Source organism: Eretmochelys imbricata, chromosome 14 (genome assembly GCF_965152235.1).
Source record: "Eretmochelys imbricata isolate rEreImb1 chromosome 14, rEreImb1.hap1, whole genome shotgun sequence".
NCBI lineage: Eukaryota > Metazoa > Chordata > Testudines > Cheloniidae > Eretmochelys > Eretmochelys imbricata.
Window position 1 is genome coordinate 3,900,610 of NC_135585.1, and position 26,143 is coordinate 3,926,752.

The window sequence follows — 26,143 nt, forward strand, 5'->3', positions numbered from 1 at the left end:
CAACTCGAGCTCTTTTCTGGGTGCCAGCTGACCGGGTGGGGGGCCTCGATGGGGGGCATTGGCAGTGCTGACGCCCTCAGCGGCTGGGCAGGGGGTTTTAGTCTGTCAGGCAGTGACTATCCATTAGTCTCTCGTTATTAAAGTTTAATTTAAACTGTGTATCGAAAAGACAAAACGCAGCCGAATCAAAGCAGTCTGCGGCATTTGATTGGATTTCACGGGGGAGGCTTGGGTTCCCTTATTTATTTACTCCTCTCCGTCTCCGGTTTCTCTCTGTTCTGAACAAAAATAGTCCAGAGGAGGCCCCGAGGTTAATGCCCCGGCTGCCACTCATGCCTTCCAACAGTGAGGTGCTGCTTTACCCTGCAAGCTCGGGAGGCTGAAGCTAAGGGGCAGTGTTGTCTAGTAGGCAGGCTGCTAGCCTGGGACACTGCTGAGCTGGGTTCTGTTCCTAGCTCCGCACCCCGCTGCATGACTTGGGCAAATCGCTTCCCCTTTCTGTGCATCCCTGTCCCCCTCCTGCCTGGTCTAGGATGTGAACGCTTTGGGGCAGGGACTGTGTGCCATGGGGCTCTGATCGTGGTCGGGGCCCCTGTAATCCCCACATGATTCAATACGGGGGGATGAGTGTTAAATACACAGGGAATTGGCGCCCCATTCCAAGCTGGGGTGAGTGGGGCCTGGCTAGGACGGAGGAGGTAAGCACTCGTGCCCAAGGGCGCCGAAACGAGCCAATGTACATTTATTTTCCTTATCTCCTAATAATCTTCTGAGGCTAGCGAGGGACAGATAAGCGCAGCAGCCGCGGGTGGCGGTGATGATAAGAGGCTTGGCGTGCAGCTCGATCCAGACTAATCAGAACCACACCGGGCTGGGTGACCTTGCCGGGCGGGCCGGCCCTGCTCCCCAGGCAGCCTCACTGGGCCCTCTCCTGGGAGCGGCTGAGGCTGCATCCTGTCTCTCCAGGCACTGGAGTCAGGCTGGCACAAACTGGGTGGGCTGGAGTGAGCCATGAGGGCCTTTCGAGAGGGGGCGGCACAGCGGCTCGGCCGAGGAGCAGGCAAACAGTGGGGCTTCAGGGACTAGAGCTAGTTTGTCTGAGCGATGCCTGGCAGCGTCCCTGCTCGAGCTGGAGAAGTTGCCTGTTGCCCCAGGCTGGCAGAGCTTGTCTCCCGTCGAGAACTGGAGCTGGGAAGCCAGGCTGCTCCATGTTCCCCATCCCCAGGGGAAGCTCCTGGGTTCCCTTTGTGTCATGCCGGGGAGCTGGACTGGGCCCCAGGAATGGCCACGCTGACTCATGGCTCGCTTCTCTTTGAGCTGCAATGGGCTTGCTGTGCTCAGAGCAATGCTCTGACTGCAAAGCTAGCATTGACCATGGGGTCCTGTAACCTCCGTCTAGCCCCGGACGTGGGGAGGAAAGGGAGAACGCCACTGGCCAAGCAGAACTTGGCTCTTCTGGGGTTCCTGCGGTGTTTGGCTTGGATCTTGGGCCACGGGGGGGTTGTTTCTCCTGGCTGCCTTAGCCGAGGGGCTGGAGCTACATTCATACAGGAATCTTTGGCTGCAGACAGCATGTCGAAATGCTAGAGTGGAAATACTAAGACAGATGAGGTAGGGTGCCTGGCAGGAAATGAGGCCTTGTGGAAACTTGGGGGAACGAGGATAATCCATGGGACACAGTTATACCAGGGTACAAAAGGGACAGGAAAGGCAGAGTAGGTCGTGCTGCTGGGGGATTGGCACTGTATGTGAAAGACGCATCGAGTCAAAGGGCGGGATGCAGAGATAAAAATTCTGTTCCTTGGAGCAGCTAGTCCTGGAACCCACAGGGCGGGAGGCAGTTCTTCATTTAGTGCTAAGTGTCACACTAGGTCTGGTCCAAGAGGTGAATGCAGCTGAACTGCTTGATAATAGTGACCAGAATGTGCTAAATTTAACAGCCTTGTAGGGGGGAAATGCGAAAGAGACCCACCGCTGTAGCATTTCACTTCCAAACAGGGAACGACACGGAAACGAGGAAGCTAATTAGACGGCAATCAACAGGAGCAGTCACCAGAGTGAAATGCCTGCAAGCTGCATGGAGACTATTTCAAAACACCATAATAGAGGCTCGAATGAAATATGGACCCTAAATAAAAAAGGAACAGTCAAGGGGCCAAAAAATGCCTCCAGGGCTCAGCAGCAGAGTAAAAGAGGCGGCTAGAGGCAAAAAATCCTCCTTTAAAAGTAGGAAGTCGAATCCTGGTGAGGGAAAGAGAAAGGAGCATAAACTCTGGCCAGTCGAGTGTAAAAGTGTAATAAAGTCAGCCAAGAAAGACTCTGAAGAGCGCCTAGCGAATGGCACGGCTCAACCCTTTACAGCCGCTTCCTTACCTGGGGTCCTCTCGGAAAAGGGGCAGAACAGGGTTGTCTTCAGAGACAGCCCCTGGGACTTTGCTTCGCTTTAATCTGATGCCTGGAGGTCAAGTGTGATGCATTGACCCGCGGCACCAGCTCCCAGCATTGGCCCCAGACCTGGGCGGGAATCCCCCAGGCAAGGGGCCCACACAAGCTCCAGACTCCCCCGCCGTGCTGAGTGGTAGGTGTGGGAATGGTGTGGCCGTTAACGGCACAGCAGTGAAAGGGAAAAGCACATGCATTAAAGGCTGCAGTCCAGAATGTGGGGGAAGGAGCCCTGAGCTCTCTCCCCTTCCCTCGTGGGGTCAGCAGGGCCAAGGATGCTTGTTCCCCAAGGCCCAGAATAGACCTGAAGGTCTCTGGGTCCTTGCTGGGGGTCAGAGCTGTGCAGCCGGGTGCCAGTGACTCAGAGCAGCGCTTTGTCGGGAATTCGTTTGGCCTCTGTGAAGCTCAGAGGCTGCAAGCAAAGGTCAGGAGTTCTGGGACAGCCCCTCCAGACGTCTCTACCTTTGACAGCCTGCTGCCTCTCCATCATGTGAATCGTCTCCTATCCCCGCCACAGGCGGACACGGGCAGTGGGGCAGCTAGTGAACACTGCTCGTGTTTCCTGGCAGAAATACGTACGCAACGCTTGTCTGCGTTGTGTCCTGTACTGTGAGGAGTGCTGAATCCTGCACCAGGGTGCCAATTTCACCGCAGCAAGAGGTTTCTCCCATCCCACACTTGGCGTGGTTGCTTTTGAAAGGCATGCGATAGGGTATGCGTTAGAGCAAGGGCAGCCACGTGGCTGCGAAGCCCATAAGAACGGCCAAATTGGGTCACATAGGCACTGACTCCTTGGGTGCTCCAGGGCCGGAGCACCCACAGGGAAAAATAGTGGATGCTCCCTCCCAGCGCTTCCCGCCGGCCGCAGATCAGCTGTTCAGCAGCGTGCAGGAGGCGCTGGGGGGGAGAGGGAGGAGTGAGGGCGGGGTGCCCTTGGGGGCAGAGCAGGGGTTAGCAACTCATAAAGATGGTGCCTATGTTGGGTCAGACCAAGGGTCCATCTAGCCCAGTGGTTCCCAAACTGGGGTTCGCGAAATGTATCAGGGGGTTCTCGGGAAAAAAAATTCTGTAATGGCAGACAGAGCCGTCCCTAGGGACCCCAGGCGCCAGGGCCCGGCAGCTCAAGCCCCGGGACCATGACTTCCTGGCAGAACAAGTTTAGGTTTTGTTGTAGTCGTGCATTGTTTGCCTGGACTGCTCAAGACCCGAATGCTTGTGGGAGGAACTCTTTATCTGGGTTGGCTTCTTAAATACCTTTGTGCTGGTTCACGTCTGTACTCCTGGATGAAACATGTAGGAGGCTTAATCGAAGTGATATGAGCTACAAAAGTGAGATCTTGGAAGAGTGTTGCCGTTTTCATAATGTAATAAAATTAATAATGTAATGATCAATAATAATGTAATAATAGTGTGTAACAAGCGTGTCAAAAAAAAACAAACAAATTATTTCCAAGATCACTGCTTTTATAATTTATGCTCAGGTAAGGGAGAAAATCCCTGGCAATATTCATTTTCAGGAGGGGGTTTGCGAGATTTGATATTTTTGTGAAAGGTGTTCATGGGTTGGGAACCACTGATCTCACCCAATTTTCTGTCTTCTGACAGTGCCCAGTGCCAGGTGCTTCTGAAGCAAAGAACAGAACAGGGCAATTTATTGACTGATCCATCCCCTTATTGCTCAGTCCCAGCCTCTCGCAGTCAGAGGTTTAGGGTCATCTCTGCAGCACGGGCTTGTGTCCCTGGGCATCTTGGCTAATAGCCACTGATGGATCTATGCTCCACAAAGCATTATGGGTAAAAAATGCAAATATATCCTGCAGGCTGTGTTCCTGTAATACCATTGGCTGCCAGCAGGGGGCTTTCTCTTTTTCCCTCCCTTCCCCCACCCCTCCAGCTTCTTTCATGGGTTGGGACATCTGTGGTCTGGCTTTGGAGAAGTAACGGGCACCTGATGAGCGACTGCAGTGAGGCACATCAATAGCTAAGTGCCTGGATCGTTGTGGTTCTGCACAGAGAGACGTAAAGGTAGTGGGAACTCGGTTAGTCTCTTGGCTGAGGTGACAGATTGTGGTTGGCCTCCCAGCGTACCTAATCACTTGCGTGTCTGTATCTATTTAGTCACCTCTCCCTCTCTCCCTCTAGGTACATGATCACGTCATTGGACCGCACCCATGCCGGCATCTACCGCTGCATCGTCCGCAATCGGATGGGGGCTCTCTTGCAAAGGCAGACGGAAGTCCAGGTGGCATGTAAGTCGCACCCTCCTTCTTGTCTCCGTTGGTGGGTGAGTTTTTGTACCCGGAGTTGGAGTGCCCTGAAGAATCCACCAGGGCCCAAAGACCTTCACGGCCCACGGCGGGCAGATGTCATTGTTCTTAATTCTGGTTATGACAGTAGCGCCTGACCGAGGCCGGGGCCCCCCTGCGCTAGGTGCCATATGAACACAGAACAGCAAAGAGGCCCTGCCCCAAGGACTTTCCAATCTTGTGTCTGGTGATGCTACCTCTATATGGGCAGAGCCCTTCGTGAGCAGTGGTGACCTCGGGATAAATTCCTCGCCGGGTGTAACTCCCCCGAGTGAATTCCACTCTTGTCGTTAAGAGATGCTCAGTGCAGTAGATTCGGCTGGCTCAGACTCTGGCTAAGAGACCAGCAGCAAAGGGGTCGGAATTGGAGCTCCGTTTTCGACACACTAAAGGTTCACAGACAAGGCATCCTGGCACTGGCTGGAAAAGGGGGGGAACAGCGAGGTGACAAAATGTGCAGGACACAGGAGAGAGCATGAAGAACTTCAGAGGGGCCTAATGAAGCGAGGGGAAAGGGCGGCAGGACGGTAGATAGAATTCACCGCAAGACAATACACGCTGGAAGGAATCATTTGAGCCACTCAGACACACTGCTGGGCTTGAAATTAGCTGCAACCGGGCCATGAGTTGGGGGTGTTGGCAGAGTTGTGAGAAGTTTCCAAGACTGGGATAGCTGCAGGTTGGAATTGGGGGTCACTGCAGAGCTGGGGGGTGAGGAGCCCAGGGCTGGGATAGCTGGAGGCTACAGGTTGGGATTGAGGGTCACTGGCAGAGCTGGGGGTGGGGAGCCCAGGGCTGGGATAGCCAGGGGGCTGTGGTTCAGCACGAAGGGAGCATTGACAGAACTGGGGGGTGCAGGGCCAAACTGGAAGAGCAGGGGGGGCTGTGGGTCAGGACTGGGGTGTTTTGGCAGAGCTAGGGCAGGGGCAGCTTGCCCCACTCCTATCTCAAGCTGGCATCGTCCAGGCTTCACTCAGAAGTAGAATTCACCCAGGAGCGAGAGAAATCTGTTCCTCTGAGTAGCCTTCGACAGGCACCCAAAGTAAACAGCATTTACAATCATTATGGAAAGCAAATGCAAACGCTGGTGTGGGGCGAGCCGCCCGCATAAATCAGCAGTGAGGCATCTGCAGGCGCCCTAAAGAGCGGGAAAGGCTGGAAGGAAGATGATGGATTTCAGGCTGGCGTGAGGCGCGGGATTGCCAGATGGCTCCTGCCGAGCCGTGTGGAGCTGGCGAGTCTCGTCCGTCAGAGAGAGGGGAAAGAACTGGAGCAACGGGGCCAAGGAGCGTGGGGCTGGGAAGCAACGCGGCCAGTGGTGGGTCCCAGTCTGGGTCGGGGCCCACCCCTGGCCACGTTGCTTCCTACCCCTTTTGCCAGGAGCTGCACAGACACCTGCTGAGAGACGGGCACTGCCCTGAAGGGCCGACACTGTAAAGAGACGAGGCAGGCAGGATCAGGCCCTGAGGCGGGCAACCAGCACAGCAGGCTGGGACAGCCCCTCTCGGGCAGAGGGGTGGTTGTTTTGGGGGTTCACATGGGGCATGTGGAAGGCAGGGACCCAGAGCCAGCTGTGCGCCCAGGGCTGGCTGACCTAGCTCCCCGCCTCTCAGCACGGGAGAAGGGCAGAGGCAGAATTGGTTGGGAAGTGTTTGAAAAGGGAGGGGTGGCCTAGGCTGGCAGGAAGCGGGCAGAAGGGGGATCCTCGCTGGGCACGGTGCTGTTGAGGCAGGCAGGGGGGTGCCCCAACCATGGGGTCGAACACCACAGCGGCAGGGGGCTGGTAATGCAGGGATGACAGGAGCCTGGTTGGCTGGGGGGCTTGCTGTCCCGCAGCGCCCGGGCTCTTTGGATCCCCCTCATTCGGCGCTAGGATGAAAGCCTCGGGCCAGGACCGGTTCTCAGCAGTAACGAAGGGAAAAGCCGGGCGACTCGTTCTAATTAACTGAGCCGCCTCTCATCTGACAGCTACTCAGCCAGCCGGGGACGGGAGAGGAACGCTGGAGCACAGGCCCCCCACTGACCGCGTCCTTGAGTGTTTGTCATCCCAAGGCTTTTCTGTCTTCCTCCCTTCCGGGTCTGGTTCTCCCAGCACTGTTCCCACGCAGGCCTGAGGCCTCTTGGGATGGGCTACGTGCCCCCTCCCCTCACGGCGGACCTACATCCTTCAGGGGTGAGCCCCGCATCGCTGCAATCAGAACCACCGCAGCTACCTGAGCAGGCCTGCACACTCCCAGCCGCCTCTGCGAATGGGGTCCTGTGCCCGCTGGTCACGAGCACAGCCTGGGAAGGGCTGCCATCTCCAGCGGGCCGTGTAACAGCAATGCGCTGGCCCCTGCTTTGGGCAGAGGCCCCATGATTCACCAGCGGAGCAGCCCTCTGGGCTAGCAAGGTGGAGGCTGCACAGCAAGCCAGTCTCGGGCGTTTTAACCATCAGGTCACCTGCCCCTGCTCAGAGCCCCGTCTGCGCAGCAGCCTCCCCTGGTCCCACCCGGCAGAGCTGGCAGGGGGGCGAATTACAGCTCCTAACGGGCACAGCCTTACCCTCAGAGCAAAGCTCTGCTAGAACGAAAGGGTGGCCTCTGAGCTACGACTCCAGAGATCTGGGTTCAGGGCCTAGCCCTGCCATAGCCTCCCTGTGTGCCCTTGGGCGAGTCACTTCCTCTCCCCGGGCCCAGTTGTCTGTTTAGATTTCGAGGGACTGTCTCCTGCGATGGCTAAGCCCAGCACCTAGCACAGCTGGGCTCTGCGTGCGAGACCAACCAGCTCCCTACACTCGCCCCAGCCCGGGGTGGGGCTAAGCGGGTTGTCAAGGCAGCGCAGAGCAGGTGGAGGTCGAACAAGCCTGTTGCAGGCAACAAATTTTCAAGGTGAAATATTAAAATGGCAGGACAAGGTTCCCTCAGTCGTCGTCACTGACACGTCCGGCGAGGGCTTTCGCCCCCGCCCGAGCTGCCCCAGTGGGACTGACAGCGGCTGGATCTGAAGATGCAAACGCTCGTCTACCCTTTTGTTTGATAACGGAACCGCTCGTTGCCGTCGTTGAAAAACCTGGTGAAAAAGCCGCAGCGACAGGCCCAGCAGGCTGTGGCTGGGAGCCGGTGCGAGAACAGGCTGGAAGTAAGGTGCACACTGTTTGCAGGGAAGACAATTCACCGTTGCGACAGGATAGCTAGGGAAATGGGGGACATGAAGTCTTTAAATCAAGACTCTTTCTCAAAGGCACGCTCTCGCTCAGCCAGAAGGTGAGGGCTGCATGCTGGAATCATGGGGGTGGGGGTGTGCTGTGACGTAGGAGGTCACATTAGATGGTCCCCATGTGCCATTTGAGCCTTACAGATCTATGAATCAAAAAGTACCGGCACACCCAGGTGAGCTCTCCTGGGTTCCTCAGAAACTCAGCCCATCCTCTGCAGTGCAAGAGATTTCCGGGCCGTTGTAATGAGCTGAGGAATCTGTCTGAGCAAGCCCCTGCTTGTGTCTCATTGTCTCATCTAGCATTAAAGTCTCCAAGCAGAGCCAAGCAGTGACAGAACGGTGCAATCCAGCTGATCGGTAAGGGGGCCTTTGCAGCTTAGTTTGAAAATGGCCCAGGCCTTGGTGCAATGAGTTTGGTGGCTCTGTGTCTGGACTGGGACCGTTCCTGGTGTGGGCTGCAGGAGTGGCACTTAATCCTGTGGGCCAAAGCAGGGCTCAAGCGGTGCCCTAGGTATTGTCTTGGCCCCCTGCCCAGCGGTGATTTCACTCCAGTGCTGAGGGACTGGCTTTCTCCTCTGGTCATTTGGATGGGAGCCCACCCCACTCCAGTGTCACCCCCAGAGCTGGTCCCAGCCAGATCCCCATGAACCCCGCTCCCGAAGAGTGATGACAAATCAAGAGCTAATGAGAAATTAATAAGGCAGCTGCGCTAACAACTAATGATAATGGCGAAGTCGTTAAAAAAAGATTCTTTACATGTTTTTAATTACAGCAATTAAGGGAAGTCAATAAAATATTTCCCCTCCCTCCCCTCTTCCTCACACACCCTAGTTTACTCCGTTTACTCCTATTTTTTGAAACCGCAATACATTTCCAGGGTGCGCGTGGCTGAGCAGTAAGACGGCAGAGTGAGACTCTGACCTTGCCCGCAGTGCCACGGTCATGAGTCGGCTCGAACCATCCACACAGTTGGCCTATCCTAGGAGATTAGGGTTGGAAGCTCATCTGGGAGCTCATCTAGTCCAAACCCCTGCTCAAAGCAGTGCCAACCCCAGCTAAATCATCCCAGCCAGGGCTCTGTCAAGCCTGACCTTAAAAACCTCTAAGGATGGAGATCCCACCACCTCCCTAGAGAACCCGTTCCCATGCTTCACCACCCTCCTCGTGAAATAGTGTTTCCTAATATCCAATAGTGGATATAAATAGTGGTTCCTCCTGCTTCTCTAATGCATTCAGCCCTGTGGACTTCCCCCATGTGTTGAAGCGGTAGGGGGTTATCCACAAAGGGTATGGAGCCTTGAATGGGCGTGCCTTCATTTCTTCAGCTCGCCCTGCCCTCCTCTCCCCAAGGTGTGCTCAGCGGGCAGGCTGAATGGAGCACGGGTGGGTTGTCTTCAGGGACTGAACTCACGACCTCGAAGCATGAGCCTCTGCCGCTTCGGTTGAAGCACCCGGTCTGTTCGTGTGGAGGCAGGAGGGGATTCACAGCCGTCTGTGGGTCACCCCAAAATGCGATTTCTTTGCGGCACCTGGGAACAGGCCCCCAGTGTGCCGGGCGCTGGACAAGCCCAGGACAAAGGGACGGTCTCTGCCCCAAAGCCTTTCCAGTCACGGTCAAAGACATGAAACGAGGGATGGATGCGGACGGGCGGAGGCGGGAGGCACCAGGAGACAGTGAGGCAGTACTGGTCAGCATGTCGGGCTGTGGTCTCTGCACACCAGCAGCTGAACCGTGGCTTAGTGTCGGCATTGCAGCAAAGGAGAGTTTAGCCCTGCCATGAGCAGGAGACAAAGAGCTGCCCGTGACCTTTGGAGCCAGGCATGGCAGCTGAGGAGCGAGGCTGGTGCTGGGGACAGCCACGTTGGCCCTGCTCGGGATGGGGGCGAGCGGCAGGCCCATGCGGTGGCAAGGAGATGGACACAGACAGTTCCCTCCTTGGCCCACGCTCTGGTGCTGGGCTCCGAGAGCACCTTGCCGGCTCCCTGCTGGCCCTGACCCCTTTGTCTCTGTTTGTTTTCCAGACATGGGCAGCTTCGAGGAGAGTGAGACGCACCAGAGCGTGTCCCACGGCGAAGCGGCCGTCATTCATGCCCCCCGCATCGCCAGCTTCCCACAGCCCCAGGTCACCTGGTTCCGGGACGGCTGGAAAATCCCCCCCAGCAGCCGCATGTGAGTCCTAGTCCCAGCCCTGGAGGGACGCCTGTGGGCGGGGTGGGGCGGGGAGGAGCCGCTGTCTCTAGGGAGGCCAAAGACAGTTGCCCCGGTGGCCCAACAGCACCGGCTGGAATGGGACGGGGTGAAGGTTTGGGGCCTGCTGCCTGTGGGGGGTTGTTGTGGCCTATGCAGGCAGGGGGTTCTCTAACTAAATAACCCCCTACTGAGCAAGGCAAGCCCACCCTGACTGCGCAAGGTGACTTCCCCCCAGGCCGCCCGCACGGCAGTACTGAGCGCGGTCCCCAGGGCAGCAATCCAGCCGGGCCTGGAAGGGCACGACTGGCATCAGGGCAGCGCTCACTCCGCTCCCTACTGCGCCCCCCTGCAGCAGCGCAGACCCCCAGGGAACGCTGGGGGCAGGAGTAGCGTTCCGAGCACACTGGGACGGCGGTGTGGAGGGAAACACCAAGCCTTGCTCTTGCATGTGTCCACGCACCAGCTTCTCGCTCCTCTTCCCCGTCTGCCCCCTAGCTTCACCCCTCTGCCTGCCAAGTGCCTGCTGTCAGGAGACCGAGAAAACCCCTGAGCACATCCCCCCTGGCCCCCAGGGGCCCTGTACGGCACCTTCCCCTGGGGGAGTCTGCACTCCAGCGTGTCCTCCCTGGCGAACAGCCCTCTGGGGAGCCAGCCTGCTTACCAGCCCACAAACCAGCCCCCCGCCTCCTCCCCGGGCTCTGCGCGCTGATTCAATTAAACGCCCGCTCCGCCACCCTGCTCCTGGCAGTTACAGCAGATTAATATTCATGTCGGAGTTCAAAGGGGTCCTGGAGAGCGAATCGGCTGGTGTCTGTGGGGCGGAGATACGGATCTGATGAATGCTATCAGGCTGGCAGAGGCAGGCCAGGGTGGCATGTAGCCACCAGCCCTGGGAGCCCACTATCTGACTGGGAAATTCAGCTTCCCGCCCCCTACCTGGTGATTAGCAGCTGCTTATCAACCCACTGGCCGGGTCCTGCCCATGCCAGGACAAGCAGGGAGCAGCCGGCGGTGGGTTTGTTTATTCGTTTATTTATTTGGGATTGATTTGCTTTTGTCCTCTAATTAAATTATCAGACGGCTGCAGGAGCTCGACTAACTAACTACAGAATCCTGTCAAGGAGAGCAGGGAGAGGGAGGAAATGTACCCATGGCAACAATGGGTAACGAGGAGATGCAGCCCTTCATTTATTTAACGCAGGCTGGCAGTGATGGAGCTGCTTAGGGTGACAGCTTGCATCCAAAACACAGGGGATTCTCCCCATTTACCTTCCCCTCATCTCCCCCACCCCTTACCGGCCTTCTGTCCCCTTAGCATCTTAAGGCCTTGGCCCCCAGCTTCTTCCCTGGTGCCCCCAGCTCCTTCTCCGCTTCCAGACAGCACCTGCACCGTGCCACTCTCTGCAGGAGATTCAGTGTTCTCGTTTTACCTCCAATCTTGATACACTGGTGCGTGGAGGTCAGTGTCGTTCACCCACCTCTCCAAGCGGCGGTGGCTCAGCTGATGGAGAATTCTTCCGTCCACCTAACTACGGCGCGCAGGGCGTGAAATGTTTCACAGCCTTGAGCACCGGAGCTCGTGGCGTAGCCCAGGCCTGAGAGCAGCCGGCGCTCTGTCTTGCATGGTTTGCGTGCAGGACACAGACTAACTGACGCTTTCCGTTTTAAATTGTCAACCACGTGAAGGGTTACTTTCCTTTCAATGGAGTCGCCTCCGAGGCAGCAGCCGGTCGCCCCCGGCACTGGGCTGTTCCATACAGTCACGGCCAAGCGGTATCAGTGCAAAGTATTTATTATCATTGTCATGACATCCCTAGAGCCCCTTTCTTCCTCGGGATTCCAGGGGGTTTGTAGTCTGTTCTTAGAGCCGTCACGGCACCCCCACACAGCCACGCGGCGCGCCAGCAGGAGCCAGGGAGTACGGCCAAGGGGCTGAGCTCTCCCGGCAAACAGAACCAGGACACTAATAACCCAACAGCGGCAGCACAGCACCTCCTGGTGGTGCGTCAGGGTATTGCTCAGAAAGTATTTCAGGGCAAAGAGCACCCCCTGCTGACGGACCTGTGGAATGCTGGTGCTTCCCGGTGTGCCGAGGGTGAGCCTAGCAGAGGGAAGGGGAGCCACGTCCCTTTTGACTTCAAAGATCTCTGTGGCGATCAGGTTCCCAGCACGATGCAAACCCCCAGTCCTGGGTGCCCGCTTGCTAGGTCCCCAGAGCTGAGGTCCCCTGCCTTCGGGATAGCTCATCCCAGCATGCATCAGGGCCCAGCAGCCTTCCACAGCCGGGTGGGATTCCCAGCTCTGATGGCTCGGAAGTGCTGCCATCCCAGCCGACCCTGAGTGCAAAGAAAGAGTTGGCCCCAGCTCTCTCCAGCAGCCCCAGGCTGAAAGAACTGGCCCAGGCTGGTCAGTCTAGGGCTGCTACTTATTCCGGGATTTTGTGGGGTCACACTTCTCACCAGCTCGGTGGGCACAGCTGTTAACGTGACGCCCAGATTATTCCGGGCTGCTGCCACCCCATTGTCATGCGGCTTCTCAGCCTTGAGACGCTGCTGCTGCTATGCCGTGCCGCTCCCTCCCAGCACGTGTCACCGGTTCCCTCCCAGCACGTGTCACCGGTGTCACCATGGTGCAGTGAGCTTGTCTTGCATGACAGGGTTGCTTGGGCCCGGGTCTGGTTTAAAGGGCGGATATCGTAGGCCTGGGCCACAGCTCCCGGAGTCGCACGATGAAGAACATCTATATATTTCTAGCTCTCATGCGTGCAAAGAAAAGCTTGAAAATGTGAGCCAAGCGTGACTATTGGTTGTCTGAGTTTGCAGAGAGCCGGAAACAATAGCTCCAAGATGCCTCATTCATCTTAATTCTGAAACCTGCTGGCAGCTCGAGGAGAGGTGGGGCCACAGCTGGGGATGGAGCCATATGGGGGTGTACCTGCATCCCTGGATTGTGCTAAATTGTGGGTCAGGCTGCTTCGAGATCAGGCAGACAAAGTACTGTTTCCTGGACCATCGATATTTTGAGGCTGCAGAAGGGCGTCTCGGACTTCTCTCACAGCCTTTCAGATGCGCGTCAGACGTCCCGATCCCCCCTCCCGCCAACCTGCCTGCGGGGAGGCAGAGACATTAGCAGAGCTGTTTATTGGAGAGAATCCATCCAAACCCTGCCACGCTCACCTAATGAGAAAGCGAAAGGAACTAGACTGGATTTGTCCTTGTTAAACTAGCATTAAGGATGCTTAACAGATGTCGCGGGCGCATCACATTAGGATCCAGCGATAGACTTGACAAACTAATGGTTTTGTTTATCGTTGAGAAAATGAATTTAAAAAAAAAAAAAGAAAAAAAGCAGGAGCCAGAGGAAATGGGTGAGGGAAAGTGCTGGCACCCACGCGGGCTGGAATAGTCTGCCGGGAAAAATGGCTCCCTCTCCCCACGCCGACAGATACATTCCTAGTGAGACACGCGTTCTCCCCTGGGTTAGGCCTGGGGAAAGAGAGCTCTCACACCAGCCTCCTCTCTGCTTGTGTGCTCACACACGCGGGTAATAGCGAGGCGGTGCACAGCCTCGGCCACGAACACGTACATGGCGTGCGTAAACGTACATACCAATAATACACGCTGCAGCCATGCACACATGTCATCGTTCTGGACACACATACGGGGCACACAGATAGACATATTCCATACACACACACACACGTAGGCAAGGGTAATGGCCCCTCTGCTCGGGGCATCCCCGGGGGTTTGAACTCTGAAGCCCAAAAAGCCTGAACGTCTGCTGCTTTAGCTAAAGGAGCACCTCCACTCACTGGCAGCTGTAGTAGGCTTGTAACTTCCTATTCAGACCAGCTGCTAGAGGAGTCGCATGCTCCCGGTATGCGTTTCACACGCCCGTGCGTGTATATATAAATACTTATGCAGTGTACACACACTTGTACCCATGTCTCCGGACCAGAGATACACACCCCGGCAGACACTCCCATGCAGTCACACATACACACACAACCACGGGGACACGGACACACACTCACAGTGGTGGCAGCAGTGTTGGGTGCTGACAGCTGCAGCGAGATGGAATTGAATTTGTAACCCACATTATGTGAGAATTGAACCGGTCTCTTTTCTATTTGCAAAGCAGGATGGAGGAGATAAAACTCCTTTATCTCGTATTTAATGGCAAAATATATTCCTCAGGCCATTTTATGTTTCCATCAGATTAGATCATTGGGTAAAAAAAGAAAAGAAAAGATTATTAATCTGCACCAGTCCGATCTGTCGGCCCCTCCCTCAATGCTTAGGCACTGGGGAACATAAAGACAGGCGTGATCAATTGTGTGAATTCTGCTCTTTGTCCGAGATTAAGGGTTTTGTGGGCTCGTTAATTTGAGTCTTCCTGCGCTGCACTCGATGCCTGCAGTGGTATTTTACCCTCTGAGTGAAACCCGCGGTGGGAGAGCGTGAACCGAATCTGAGCTAGGCTCTGAGCTGCCTTCCCCACCAGCTCTGGATCCGAATGTCCGCAGGGACCCCTGTCTGGAGACCAGCCTGAACTGGCCCTGGACCAAAGAACCCTGAACTTGAGGGCTGCCCCCCCCACCCCGCACCCTTGCTCCCCTTGGCGGGTTCACTCCTCTCACGCTGTCTCTTCTGCACTGCCCCTGCCAGAGCCATCACGCTGGAGAACACCCTGGTCATCCTGTCGACGGTGGCGCCCGACGCAGGCCGGTACTACGTGCAGGCCGTGAATGACAAGAACGGGGATAACAAGACCAGCCAGCCCATCACTCTCACCGTGGAGAGTAAGTGCTGGGCTCCGGGGGGGGTGTAAAGGGAGCTGGTTGGAGCTTCCGGAGGCCACCCCAGGGGCTTGTTCCTCAGAGGAGGAATCCAGGAAGCGCAGGGAAAGAATAAGTGCCCTGCTGGCTCTGCACCGCCTGGTGCATGAATCCCAGGGCCAGATCCAGGGGGCGGGGTGCAGGGTGACCGGATTGCAAGTGTGAAAAATCGGGACGGGGGTGGGGGGTAATTGGCACCTATGTAAGAAAAAGCCCCAAATATCGGGACTGTCCCTACAAAATCGGGACATCTGGTCACCCTCGTGGGGTGTTGGCATTGGGTTGGATCCGCAACGTCGAGACTCGGTGCAGTGTGTGTGCATGGGCGGGCGTGAGTGCACTCTCTCAAGAGGAGGGTGATGGGCCCCCTTGCTCGGCCTGGCGTTAACCAGAACGCCCAGGGAGCAGGGAAGCCTAAATGGTGACACTGGCTCTGTAATGCCGTCCGCTGGCGGGGAGGGGGGAGCAGCCGGCCACAGAAGCTGTACCAGGGCTTTTCATGGATAGGGGGTTGGGGGTTGCAGCTCACCCCCTACATTCTTTGGGGGAATTGTTCCCTGCAAATAGCTCTCCTGGCTCCATCAGGGCCCAGTCCCATCCCATCCCTCCCCACCCAGGAGGTGCCCACCCCTCCGCCCCCCACAACCCCAGTGTCTCCAGGCCATTTTACAGGGCTGTCTCTGTGCATCTGGTTTTCTGGCCCCACTTCCCGGCGCTCCCGTTGGCTCAGGCCCAAATTTAATTTGCAGTAAATCTCTTTGGAGGCTCCGACTTCTGCTGACTTAACAGCTCAGCCTCCTCGAAATTTATTTCGGCACTTTGGGCTGTGCTGCAGGAGCCGGCAGGCACTAATTATACCACCAGCCCAGCCCCTTCCCCGTAGGACCTGCCTCCGCACTGCACATCCCCTGCTCTGTCCCTGGAGATGGGGGCGCATAGGAGCCGCTCTGGGCAGCGCTGCCTTGCAGAAAGGGCTGGATTTCTTTGCAAGTGAGCCGCCCCTCCCCTGTGGGCATTTTGAGCGGTTCTCATGGTACCTACATTTCCTGCCCACGCATGCGGGGCTATTGGCAGGGGTGGAGCTCTGCATGGGGCAGGGACTCCCCATGCACTGGTGCAGCTGTTCTGGCTCTGCCCTGCAGCTCCACCCAACTGTGCAATTCCTGTCCTGGGCTCTGCCTCCCAATGGCTGTGCCGGTGCCCCTCAATCCTGCCCCACCGCCCCAGCTTCCCTAGGCCAGGGCCTGTCCTGCCAGTTGTGTCGAGTGACACGGTGGTTTTGCGATGAGCAATGGGTTCCCCTTTGACCTCAGCTGGCCATGGCCCACCCTGACCAGCGTGGTCCCTGCCACCGAGTGACCCATCCCACGGAAAAGCCCTGAGTTGGTACAAAGCACCCGCGCGATCTCCTCCCTTAGCTCTCTCCCTCCTGCTGTGTGCTCCGCGGCCGCTTTATGGCTTTCCTTGTCGGGCTTTATCTGCCCGGCTCAGCCCGGCATGCCATTAATCCGTAGTGCTGCCCTGATGCGTCCCGCCATGTAAATAAACAACGCCGAGGCCCGGTTTATGGATTCAGCTAGATCAGCAGCTTTCACGCTGATCCCTTTTTTACAGCACCTACAAGAGGGTTTTTTATCATCGCAATTATTTTGCCTTCTACACTTCCCCACTCCCTCCTTCTCTGCCGAAGCCGCAGGCAGCGCAGGGCTGCCGAGATTGCCCCAGGAGGACCGTAGCAGGGGGCAGGGGATGGATGCCCAACGCCCTCCAGGGCTTGTAGGGACCATGCGGGAGGGTGGGTTACAGAACCCCCTGAATCCTTTCCCAAAGGGGATGGCCAGGCACTCAGCTAAGCACCCTTGGCATCTCTGACTGTCTGGGCATGGGACCCCCCGTGTCTGGGCAGCTGGTGGGCCAGGCCGTGGTGGAGAGCAGGAGGGTGCCAGCGTGCACCGAGCCGGGAGTTGGTGTGGGTCAGAGCGGAGCCGTGCTGAGCCTGGGGAGGTCTCCGAGGCAGGACTGAGGGGCTCTGATCGGCTTGCCAGAGCACTGACTCGCCTGCTGCCCGTTCCCAGCCACCGAAAGCACAGCCCCCTCCCCCTCGACTCCGTGCTGCTGCATGGCCCTGCCCCGCGAGCCCCGTCTAACAGCCTGCTCTGCCACCTTGGCTCCCCTTAGACGTCGGCGGCCCGGCCGATCCCATCGCTCCCACCATCATCATCCCGCCCAGGAACACCAGCGTGGTGGCCGGCACCTCGGAAGTGACCATGGAGTGCGTGGCCAACGCCAGGTGGGTAGCTGTCCCCCAAGGTCCCTGGGGCTGGACTCTCGTCTGTGGCCTATCCAGGGCTGTCCCTTGGGGCAGATCCTGAGCAGGCTCCTCTAGGTGTGGAGTGGGGTTCCTGGCATAGCAATAGTGCCCCAGGAGAGGGCTCGAGGGATGCAGTGCAGGGGGGAATGCTGCAGGTCAAGACCGGCTCCGAACCCACCTCCCACTGCGTGGCCAGAGACTCCCCTCGGGCTCGGGGTCCCCTTCTGCTGAGCCCTGCAAACCTAGAGGGACCTGATCCCTGGCCCAGAGCTGCTCTGAAACCTCCCTCCCCCTAGGACGCCTGGGTCCCCGTTCCCCTGCGGGCTGGGAGGCTCCGGTTGCAGGCGCTCGGGGGGGGTTCAATGGCACCACTACCTGGGGCGGGCGGGGGACAGGGGCTGTGTCCGGGGTGGCTCTCCCACGCTTTCCTCACCCCCCAGGCCGCTGATGAAGCTGCACATCGTCTGGAAGAAGGACGGGGAGCCACTGTCCAGCGGGCTCAGCGACTACAACCGCCGGCTCACCATCCTCAACCCCACGCTGGGTGACAGTGGGTACTACGAGTGCGAGGCCGTGCTGCGCAGCAGCAGCGTGCCCGCCGTGGCCGAGGGGGCCTTCCTCGCCGTGCTGGGTAAGGGCCCCGCTCTCTGGCAGCCCAGGCCTGAGGCCCAAGTGCAGCGAGTCTGGGGAGGCCTCGGCACCGGGTCACCGTACAGCCTCCAGGTGCTGGAGGAGCTGTGGCAGCCTGGCCAGGCTCCTGCCTTTGCCCGTTCCAGGCTCTCAGTGCCAGGGGCCGGTGGGGAGGAGTGTATTAGCGCCCGGGCTGGGAATTGAGGGCTGCCGGGCTCTCTCTGCCTCCTGGGCGCGCTCCCCAGGGCTGCACAGCAAGGGGGTGGGGCCCCCCGCAGCCCCTTGGCTGCCTCCAGCACCCTCCTGCGGCTGGGGCCCATCAGAGCCAGGCCCTGGGGGTGCCCCCGGCTGGCTGCTCCATCCAGTGGCAGGGGAAAGAGAAGCGGGCTGCTCCGGTTGTTCCTGCCTCCAGCTCTGGGGGTCTCGTTGCAGAGCCGCCCCAGTTTATCCAGGAACCAGAGAGGCACGTCATGGCCGAGATGGAGAAGGTGGTGACCATCCCTTGCCAGGCCAAAGGTATCATGTCTCCCCACCCCCGGCGCCCTGCTGCTGCCCAGAGCCAGGGCTGCTTGTGTCTAACGCGGCCTCTCGGGGGCGGGCTTTGGGTTGCAGGCGTCCCGCCGCCAGCCATGGCCTGGTACAAGGACGCGGCCCTGGTGCACGTGGAGAAGCTCTCACGGTTCCGGCTGCTGGGCGACGGGAGCTTGCAGATCAGCGGGCTGGTGCCCGATGACACCGGCATGTTCCAGTGCTTCGCCCACAACGCCGCCGGCGAGGTGCAGACCTCCACGTACCTGGCAGTGACCAGTAGGTGCCAGCTCTCAGCCCCGCAGGCCAGGGAATAGCGCCCAGCAGTGGGCCCAGGACTCTCAGCTCCTGGGCCTGTCGGTGCCTGGCACCAGCCCCTCGGGCATGCCACGGGCTGGGAGCCCAGCAGGGACGGGCCAAGGCTGCCCCTCGCTGGGAGACCTCCAGAGCGTATCTAGCTAGGCTTTGCAGGGAGTGGGGTGGGTGACTCTCCCCGGGCAGTCAGTGCTGACCCCTGTGTGGAGCTAGGGGGCCTGTGCTGTGGGGAGTGGAGTGGGGATCCCCAGTAGGAGGTGCTGACCCCAATGCCCCAGTGTGGCGCTAAGGGGCGCTGGGGATCTCAGGACGGGGGGGCTCTCCCCTGGCAGTCAGGGCTGACCCCAATGCCTCAGCACAGGGTGCGGGAGTTGCTGCCTAAGGATAAAAGGGGCACTGCCAGCCCTGAGCACGGTGCCACTGAGAATCCCCAGTGCCTCTTCACTGCCCATCCCGTGCTGGGCGGTGCTGTCTGGCCCCTTGTGCAGCGTCGAGGGAAGGAGGGTGCCGGACAGCTGCGAGAGCAAAAGCCACGGGAGCGCGGGGTCTCTCCCCGGGCACCGGAGGGTGCTCAGGGTGGGAGTGGATCCCAAGCCCCTGGCATGGGTCAGCCCAAAGATGAGGTGCTGAGAGCCCGAGCGGGCCAGGGGCTGCCGCAGCCTGGTTGTAGCCGCTGGGTCACCCCGGAGCTGGCCCCCGGGAGCTGCTTCACAGGCTTCTCTGTGTCTCCTCTGCTCAGGCATCGCTCCCAACATCACCAAGGGCCCCCTGGACAGCACTGTGATTGATGGCATGTCCGTGGTTCTCAGCTGCGAGACCTCGGGGGCACCGAGGCCGGCCATCACCTGGCAGAAAGGTAAAGGGGGCCACGGGGAGGATGGGCCATGCCCCAGGGCTGCGTCTCTGGGCACAGTCACCTGGGGTCCTTGTAGGGCCCAGAGTTGCAGGCACCCCAACCCTCACCCCGCCGGAGCCTATGGCAGAGCCCTCCTGCTGCCCCATGCATCATGTTGCCCCCCCCCCCCCCGATCCCCTTGCAGACCCCTCCTTCACCTCCCAGCCGGACCTGGCCCTTCTCCCAACCTGCCAACCTTCCTGCTGCCAAGAACAGCACCCCACTTCCACCTGGTCCCCACCCCACTGCTGAGGCTGGGCCCCCCTGTTCAGACGGGGGGAGCAGTCAGAGGGTTAATGCCAAGCCAGCGCAGACAGTGGTTCGGATCAGCATCCCGTGTGCTGGGGGGTGCACTGGGCATTTGTCTAGTGGTGTGACCTGGGCAGGGCATCCAGCCTGGGGCAGGAGCTCGGGGCTAGGGGCAGCGTTCTGGTTCCTCCTGCCCCCTGGCTGGAGATGGGGGAAGGAGTTGGGGGGAAGGCAGTGGGTGTTGCCCCAGTTCATTGCAGCTGGCAGCTCCCAAAGCTCTATGCCATGCCCCCGAGCCAGAGGGCAGTGGGGGACTCACCTGGGCTCTCACTCCCCGGGCAGTGCCCTGCCTGCCCCATAACATCAGGCACGTGGCAGCCAGGCCGGGTCCCTTTGCTGCCGCACCCCCGGCATGTCCCCCTTCCAGGAGCAGCATCTTACCCTGTTCCCAACGTGCCGGGCTCACCCACCCCCTCTGGGAGGACACCTCCGGGTTACGCTGCTTCCCCCACAGGCCCACGTCACTGCCCTGTCAACACCCACCGGGCGCCGGCTCTTAAGGCCACAACACTCCTTGTGAGGAGGTTCTCACTCCTTGTCCGGGGCAAAGCCCGCTCGCCCGCCCCCAGCTGAGTGCCCGGGAGACAGGCAGCATTTCCTGCTGGCATTTCCAGGCCAGGCCCGGGGGTCGGCTCGGTAAGCATGAGATTGAGGGGCTGAGAGCTTGGCTCAGAGCCAGGCACAGAGCAGGTGCGGTGGACCCTGCCCAGCTCCGTCGATGCCCCTCAATCCGCAGCCCCCCTGTTCTCCCAGCCCTGCAGGACTCTGCAAACTCATGTTACTTGTGAGTGGGCTGGTTCGCAGGCAGGTGTCCAGGCGGGGAGGACAAGCCATTGACCCTCCAGCTCCTTCCCCGTCTGGCTCAGGAGCATGGCGCTGGGCTGGCTTACGGGTGCCAGGCTGTCCCTGGCCATCGCTTCCCACGGATGACGGGGCTCTCCCCTCTCCCCACAGGGGAGCGGATCCTGGCCAGCGGCTCAGTGCAGCTGCCACGCTTCACCCTGCTGGAGTCGGGCAGCCTCCTCGTCAGCCCCACGCACATCGTCGACGCCGGCAGCTACACCTGCTTGGCCACCAACTCCCGTGGCGTGGACGAGGCCTCTGCGGACCTCGTTGTATGGGGTAAGGCCGTTCCTCCTCTGCTGGCCCCCGCCCCATCTGCCCCCGCCAGACCCAAACCGACGTCTCCAGCACCAGCGCTGCACGGCTCTCACCCTGGGTCCGGTTTCCCCAGTGCCCCCTGCTGGCCCCATTGTGAGGATTACGTGGAGCTCAACCCCAGGCCCCTGGCATGGCAGGGCGGTGCACGACCCTCCCCAGCCAAGCTGTAACGCTCTCTCCTGCCCTCCACCCCAGAGAGAGCCTTGCCTGGGCTGGCCCCCCGGTTGGCGGAGGTGGCTGCTTACTGTGTGTCTGTTCCCCAGCCCGCACCCGCATCACCAGCCCCCCTCAGGACCAGAGCGTCATCAAGGGAACCAAAGCCTCCATGAGCTGCGGCGTCACCCACGACCCCAGCGTGACCGTCAGGTACGTGGCCTTGGTGAGACAACAGGCTTAGCAGGGATCCGTCCTGGGAACCCCAGCTCCCAACCCTGCTCCTGGAGCTCCTTGCCAGGGAGTTCGGGGTCCCAGCCCTGCCCAAAGGTTCCTGGCCGGGTGTTCGGGGTCCCAGCCCTGCTCCCGGAGCTCCCTGGCCAGGCGTTCAGGGTCCCAACCCTGCTCCTGGAGCTCCTTGCCAGGGAGTTCAGGGTCCCAGCCCTGCCCAAAGGTCCCTGGCCGGGCGTTCGGGGTCCCAGCCCTGCTCCCAGAGCTCCCTAACCAGGCTTTTGGGGTCCCAGCCCTGCTCCCGGGGGGGTGAGCAGGGACTTCCCTATTCCCCCAGGCAGGGCAGAGATGCAGTGGGTGAACTAACGTCCCCCCCCACCCCCCACCCCAAGTGCTGGGCAGGTGGGAGCCAGGGGACCCTCCCCGCAGAGCCAGAGACCCCAGCCCTGAGAGATCCGCTCCCATGGCCCCGGTTGAGTATCTGATGGGGGGATAAATCCTGCCTTGCTGAGGGAGCTCCCCTAGCCATCTCGGGTGTCCCCCCCCAGCTTCCCAAGCCACGGCATTGCAGCCCTGCACCGCCACCTGGTGCCCGACCTGGGTACAGCGCCTGGGAGGCTGTGAGCTGGGCCATGCCCATGCCGCCCTCCCCGCCCCACCTGGCGGCTGAGACCCAGGCTGGGGGGTTGCTCTGAGCAAAGCCAGCATGCACGGGGCAGCCAGAGTGCATGGGGCAGCCCACGCGGCATGTCCCGCCGAGGGGCCAGTAGGACTCCTCCAGAGCAAGGAACGTCGCTGCGTTACAGAGAGACAGGGCTGGGTCTGGGGGTTACGTGGGGGCTGGAACACCTGGGTTCTCCCCCAACTGTCGGAGGGGAGTGGGGTCTGCTGGTTGCCACAGGGGGGCTGGGGTCAGGACGCCTGGGTTCCATTCCCAGCTCCAGCCCTGAAGCCCGTGGTGGCCTTGCGGCAGGTATCTTTGGGAGAAGGACGGTGCGCCTGTGAGCGTGGACGGCATCCCGCGGCTCCGGCTGGACGAGGAGGGCACCCTGCACATCTCCCAGACCTGGTCCGGGGACATTGGCACCTACACCTGCCGAGTCCTCTCCGCCGGCGGCAACGACTCCCGCAGCGCCCACCTGCGTGTCAGGTGAGGGAGGCTACTGGCCTGAGACCCCCCGACGCGCTCCGCCTGGGACAGGAACACTGCAGGGGCTCGTCCTCCCACGTAGGCGCCCTGCCGGCTTCCTGCCATGGCATCTCCCCTTCCCCCCTACCCGCGCACCCTGCCTCCTCCTGCCATGGGGTCCCCTCCGGCCACGGCGTTCCTTCTATGGCATCGCCCCTGCGCAAATGCCCTGCCTCCTCCTGCCACAGCATCCCCTTCTCCCTTGTGATGCGGCTAACCTGGGCACCCTGCAGGCCCACAGGCTCCAGCACCCTGTGCCATGGCAGCCCGGCAATACAGGCAGGCTTGCCCTCGTGATGCCAGATCCTACGTGGGTGAGCTCCTGTGACCTGCCCCATATGCCCTCAGCTCCCTGCCCCACCTCCTCCCTGCCTGCCCCCCTGTCATGGAGTCCCCGGGCGATGCTCCCTACGAAGCCAGGCAGGATTCTGGGGAAGTCTCCTTTCTGTGAGCAGCCTGTCTGCAGGACACACAGCTCACACAGCTTCCATCTTCCTGGGTCTGACCTCGGAGCACTCAGCCTCCTCTGCCCCTCCGTGCGCTTCCCGCCCAGCGAGTCCGCCTAGGCGGGGTCCTGGGGAAGCCAGAGGGTCATGCCCCCCAACTCCGCAGTCAGACATGACTCTCAGCCAGCCAGTAACACAGAAGGTTTATTAAACGACAGGAACATGGTCTAACACAGAGCTTGTAGGCGCAGAGAACGGGACCCCTCAGCTGGGTCCATTTTGGGGGGCAGTGAACCAGACAACCCTGTCTGCACTTCACTCCATGTCCCAGCCAGCCCCAAACTGAAACTCCCTCCAGCCCCCCGTCCTCTGGGCTTTGTCCCTTTCCCGGGCCAGGAGGTCACCTGATTCCTTTGTTCTCCCACCCTTTAGCTCTCACCTAAAGGGGGGAAGGGCCCAGGCCATCAGTGGCCAGGAATCAGGGTGTCGGCCATTGTCTGTGTCCAGACCCCTGCACACCCCTGCCCTCTAGGGCTCTGCAACTATCATACACCCTTATCCCACCACCTAGATACTTAAGAACTGCTTAGGGGAAACTGAGGCACCCCTACACTCTTCAGAGGAAACATTAAGAACAGTCCCACTTCGTCACAACCCCCTTATCCCACCACCTATAGACTTAAGAAATGTGTTGGGGAAACTGAGGCACCCCTACAGTATTCAGAGGAAACATTAAGAACAGTCCCACTTCAACACACCCCCGCCCAGGGCACCGTCCCCTCTGAAGCTGTCCCACTGTTTCCAGCGGTGGTTTCTCCTCCCCCTCCAGGCAGCTCCCCCATGCCCCGGAGAATCCGGTGGCCGTGCTGAGCCCGCTGGAGAAGCGTGCTATCAACCTGACATGGGCCAAGCCCTTCGACGGGAACAGCCCCTTGCTGCACTACATCCTCGAGGTCTCCGAGAACAGTAAGGCATCTGCCACTTCCACCCTGCTGCAGGGCACTGGGAGCAGGGCGCTGGGGCTGGGGAGCGGGCACAGGGGTGAGGGGGCCTGGCCCGCCCGACTGGGCTCCCCAAGAGGGAACCTGCAAAGGGCAGGGGGAAGTCCAGCTACCAGTTTGCGTGCAATGGCCATACACAGCTCTCTGGTTTGTGGCACTAACCACACGCCATCGGGACGGGGCCTGGGGCTCTTCCCTGCAGGCAAGTTCGCCCTCCACACCCCAGAGGCTTTGCTTGCAGCGCATCGTGGAGAATGGCTCCCTGACAGCCGGGAGCCAGCCAGGGACCTCTGACAGCAGTGGGCGCCAGGCCAGGGAGCGGGGATGGGGCCTATTGGCGACTGAAAGGACCGTTTGCCCCCCAGCCCCATGCTGGCTCTCCGCTCCACCCCTCCCCTCTCTGTCCCGCAGACGCCCCCTGGACCACCCTCATGGCCAGCGTTGACCCCGAGGCGACCTCCGTGGTGGTGCAAGGCCTGGTGCCCGCTCGCTCCTACCAGTTCCGCCTCTGCGCTGCCAATGACGTGGGCAAAGGGCAGTTCAGCAAGGACACCGAGAGGTAAGGCGGGTCCAGGTGGATCTCCTGTGTAGCCAGGAGCTGGCCAGGGCAGGGCAGGGGGGTCTCACTCCCTACCTTCGCTGCCTCCCCTCCCAGGGTGTCCCTGCCGGAGGAGCCCCCCACCGCGCCTCCCCAGAACGTCATCGCCAGCGGCAGGACCAACCAGTCCATCATGATCCAGTGGCAGCCGCCTCCCGAGAGCCACCAGAATGGCATCTTGAAAGGCTACTTCATTAGGTAGGCCACTGGGGTGGGGAGCCAGCCCTCCCCACCCGGCCAGTCCCCAGCGTGGCATCTGCCTACCTCCCAGAAGGGACCCGGCTGCCTGCTGGCCTGACTTGCCCTCCCCTTGCCCCCAGGTTCTGCCTGGCCGGCCTGCCCGTCGGCTATCAGTTCAAGAACATTACCAACGCCGAGGTCAACAACCTGCTCCTGGAGGATCTCATCATCTGGACCAACTACGAGATCGAGGTGGCAGCGTACAACAGCGCCGGCCTGGGGGTCTACAGCGCCAGGGTGACCGAGTGGACCCTGCAGGGAGGTGGGCGAGGAGGGGGGGGCTTTCCCCAGCTCCGGGGGGAAGGGGCTGGGTCTCCGCTGGCCCAGTCTGCTCAGGGAAGGGCTGAGGGGTGCTGGGCCCCAGGGGGTTCATGAGCCTGGCCTCAGCTCACAAGCTGCTGGGGACCAGGAGATCAGCAGTGGGCTCTGGGCCCAGATCACCGCCCTGCAAAGCAGCATTTGCCAGGCTGCTTGGTCAGCCGCGCAGCTGGGTCCCTGGAGGGGCCTGGCCAGTGTCTGCCCCAGGCAGGCCCCACTCCCCAAGCGAACCTGCCCTGCGGTTGGGGCAGAGGCAGGGCTGGGCTCTGCAGTGCCTCCGTTCCCAGGGAGGTTTCAGAGCCCACTGGTGGGGCGGGGGTGCTGGGGTTCAGCGCAGCTAGGGAGGGGAGCCCAGCCTGCCACTCCCTGCCTGCCTGGTGTCCCAGTGCCGTGGCAGGGAGGGAGGCTGCCTGATCAGAGAGATGCTCCCGTTGCCAGTGCCCCTGACTGCAAGCCCCAGGCCCAGCAGCACCTCCATCCCGCACCGCGGGTCTGCCCCCATGCTAAGCCTGCCCTCCCCTCCTGCAGTTCCCACCGTGCCCCCGGGCAACGTTCAGGCCGAGGCCACCAACGCCACCACCATCCGCTTCACCTGGAACCCGCCCAGCCCCCAGTTCATAAATGGCATCAACCAGGGATACAAGGTAAGGGGCAGACGGGGGAGGGGAGGGCTCCCGAGCTGCAAATCTAACACAAGGCACAGGATGGCACCTGCTCCTTGAGACACCCACCAGCAGTACGGGCCTCATCAGCCTGAGCAAAGCTGGGGGTAGGAAACCCAGCGTGAAAGAAGGGCCTGATCCTAGGAGGTGCTGAGCGCTCCATTACATTCAATACATTCCTT

The 26,143-nt window shown here is 60.2% G+C and overlaps 1 protein-coding gene across 1 annotated transcript in view; it reads left to right on the plus strand.

Moving 5' to 3' along the window:
* The window catches only part of SDK2 (sidekick cell adhesion molecule 2), a 169,377-nt gene that overhangs the window by 109,848 nt on the left and 33,386 nt on the right, over window positions 1-26,143 (plus strand). The window contains exons 3-18 of the mRNA XM_077833358.1: window positions 4,585-4,691; window positions 9,969-10,116; window positions 14,805-14,938; window positions 17,153-17,264; window positions 17,726-17,916; window positions 18,348-18,431; window positions 18,528-18,722; window positions 19,498-19,614; window positions 20,917-21,084; window positions 21,387-21,489; window positions 22,481-22,657; window positions 23,972-24,108; window positions 24,555-24,702; window positions 24,799-24,939; window positions 25,062-25,243; window positions 25,828-25,943. Coding sequence (XP_077689484.1) covers window positions 4,585-4,691; window positions 9,969-10,116; window positions 14,805-14,938; window positions 17,153-17,264; window positions 17,726-17,916; window positions 18,348-18,431; window positions 18,528-18,722; window positions 19,498-19,614; window positions 20,917-21,084; window positions 21,387-21,489; window positions 22,481-22,657; window positions 23,972-24,108; window positions 24,555-24,702; window positions 24,799-24,939; window positions 25,062-25,243; window positions 25,828-25,943 — 2,260 coding nt within the window. The remainder of the gene's footprint in view (window positions 1-4,584; window positions 4,692-9,968; window positions 10,117-14,804; window positions 14,939-17,152; window positions 17,265-17,725; window positions 17,917-18,347; window positions 18,432-18,527; window positions 18,723-19,497; window positions 19,615-20,916; window positions 21,085-21,386; window positions 21,490-22,480; window positions 22,658-23,971; window positions 24,109-24,554; window positions 24,703-24,798; window positions 24,940-25,061; window positions 25,244-25,827; window positions 25,944-26,143) is intronic.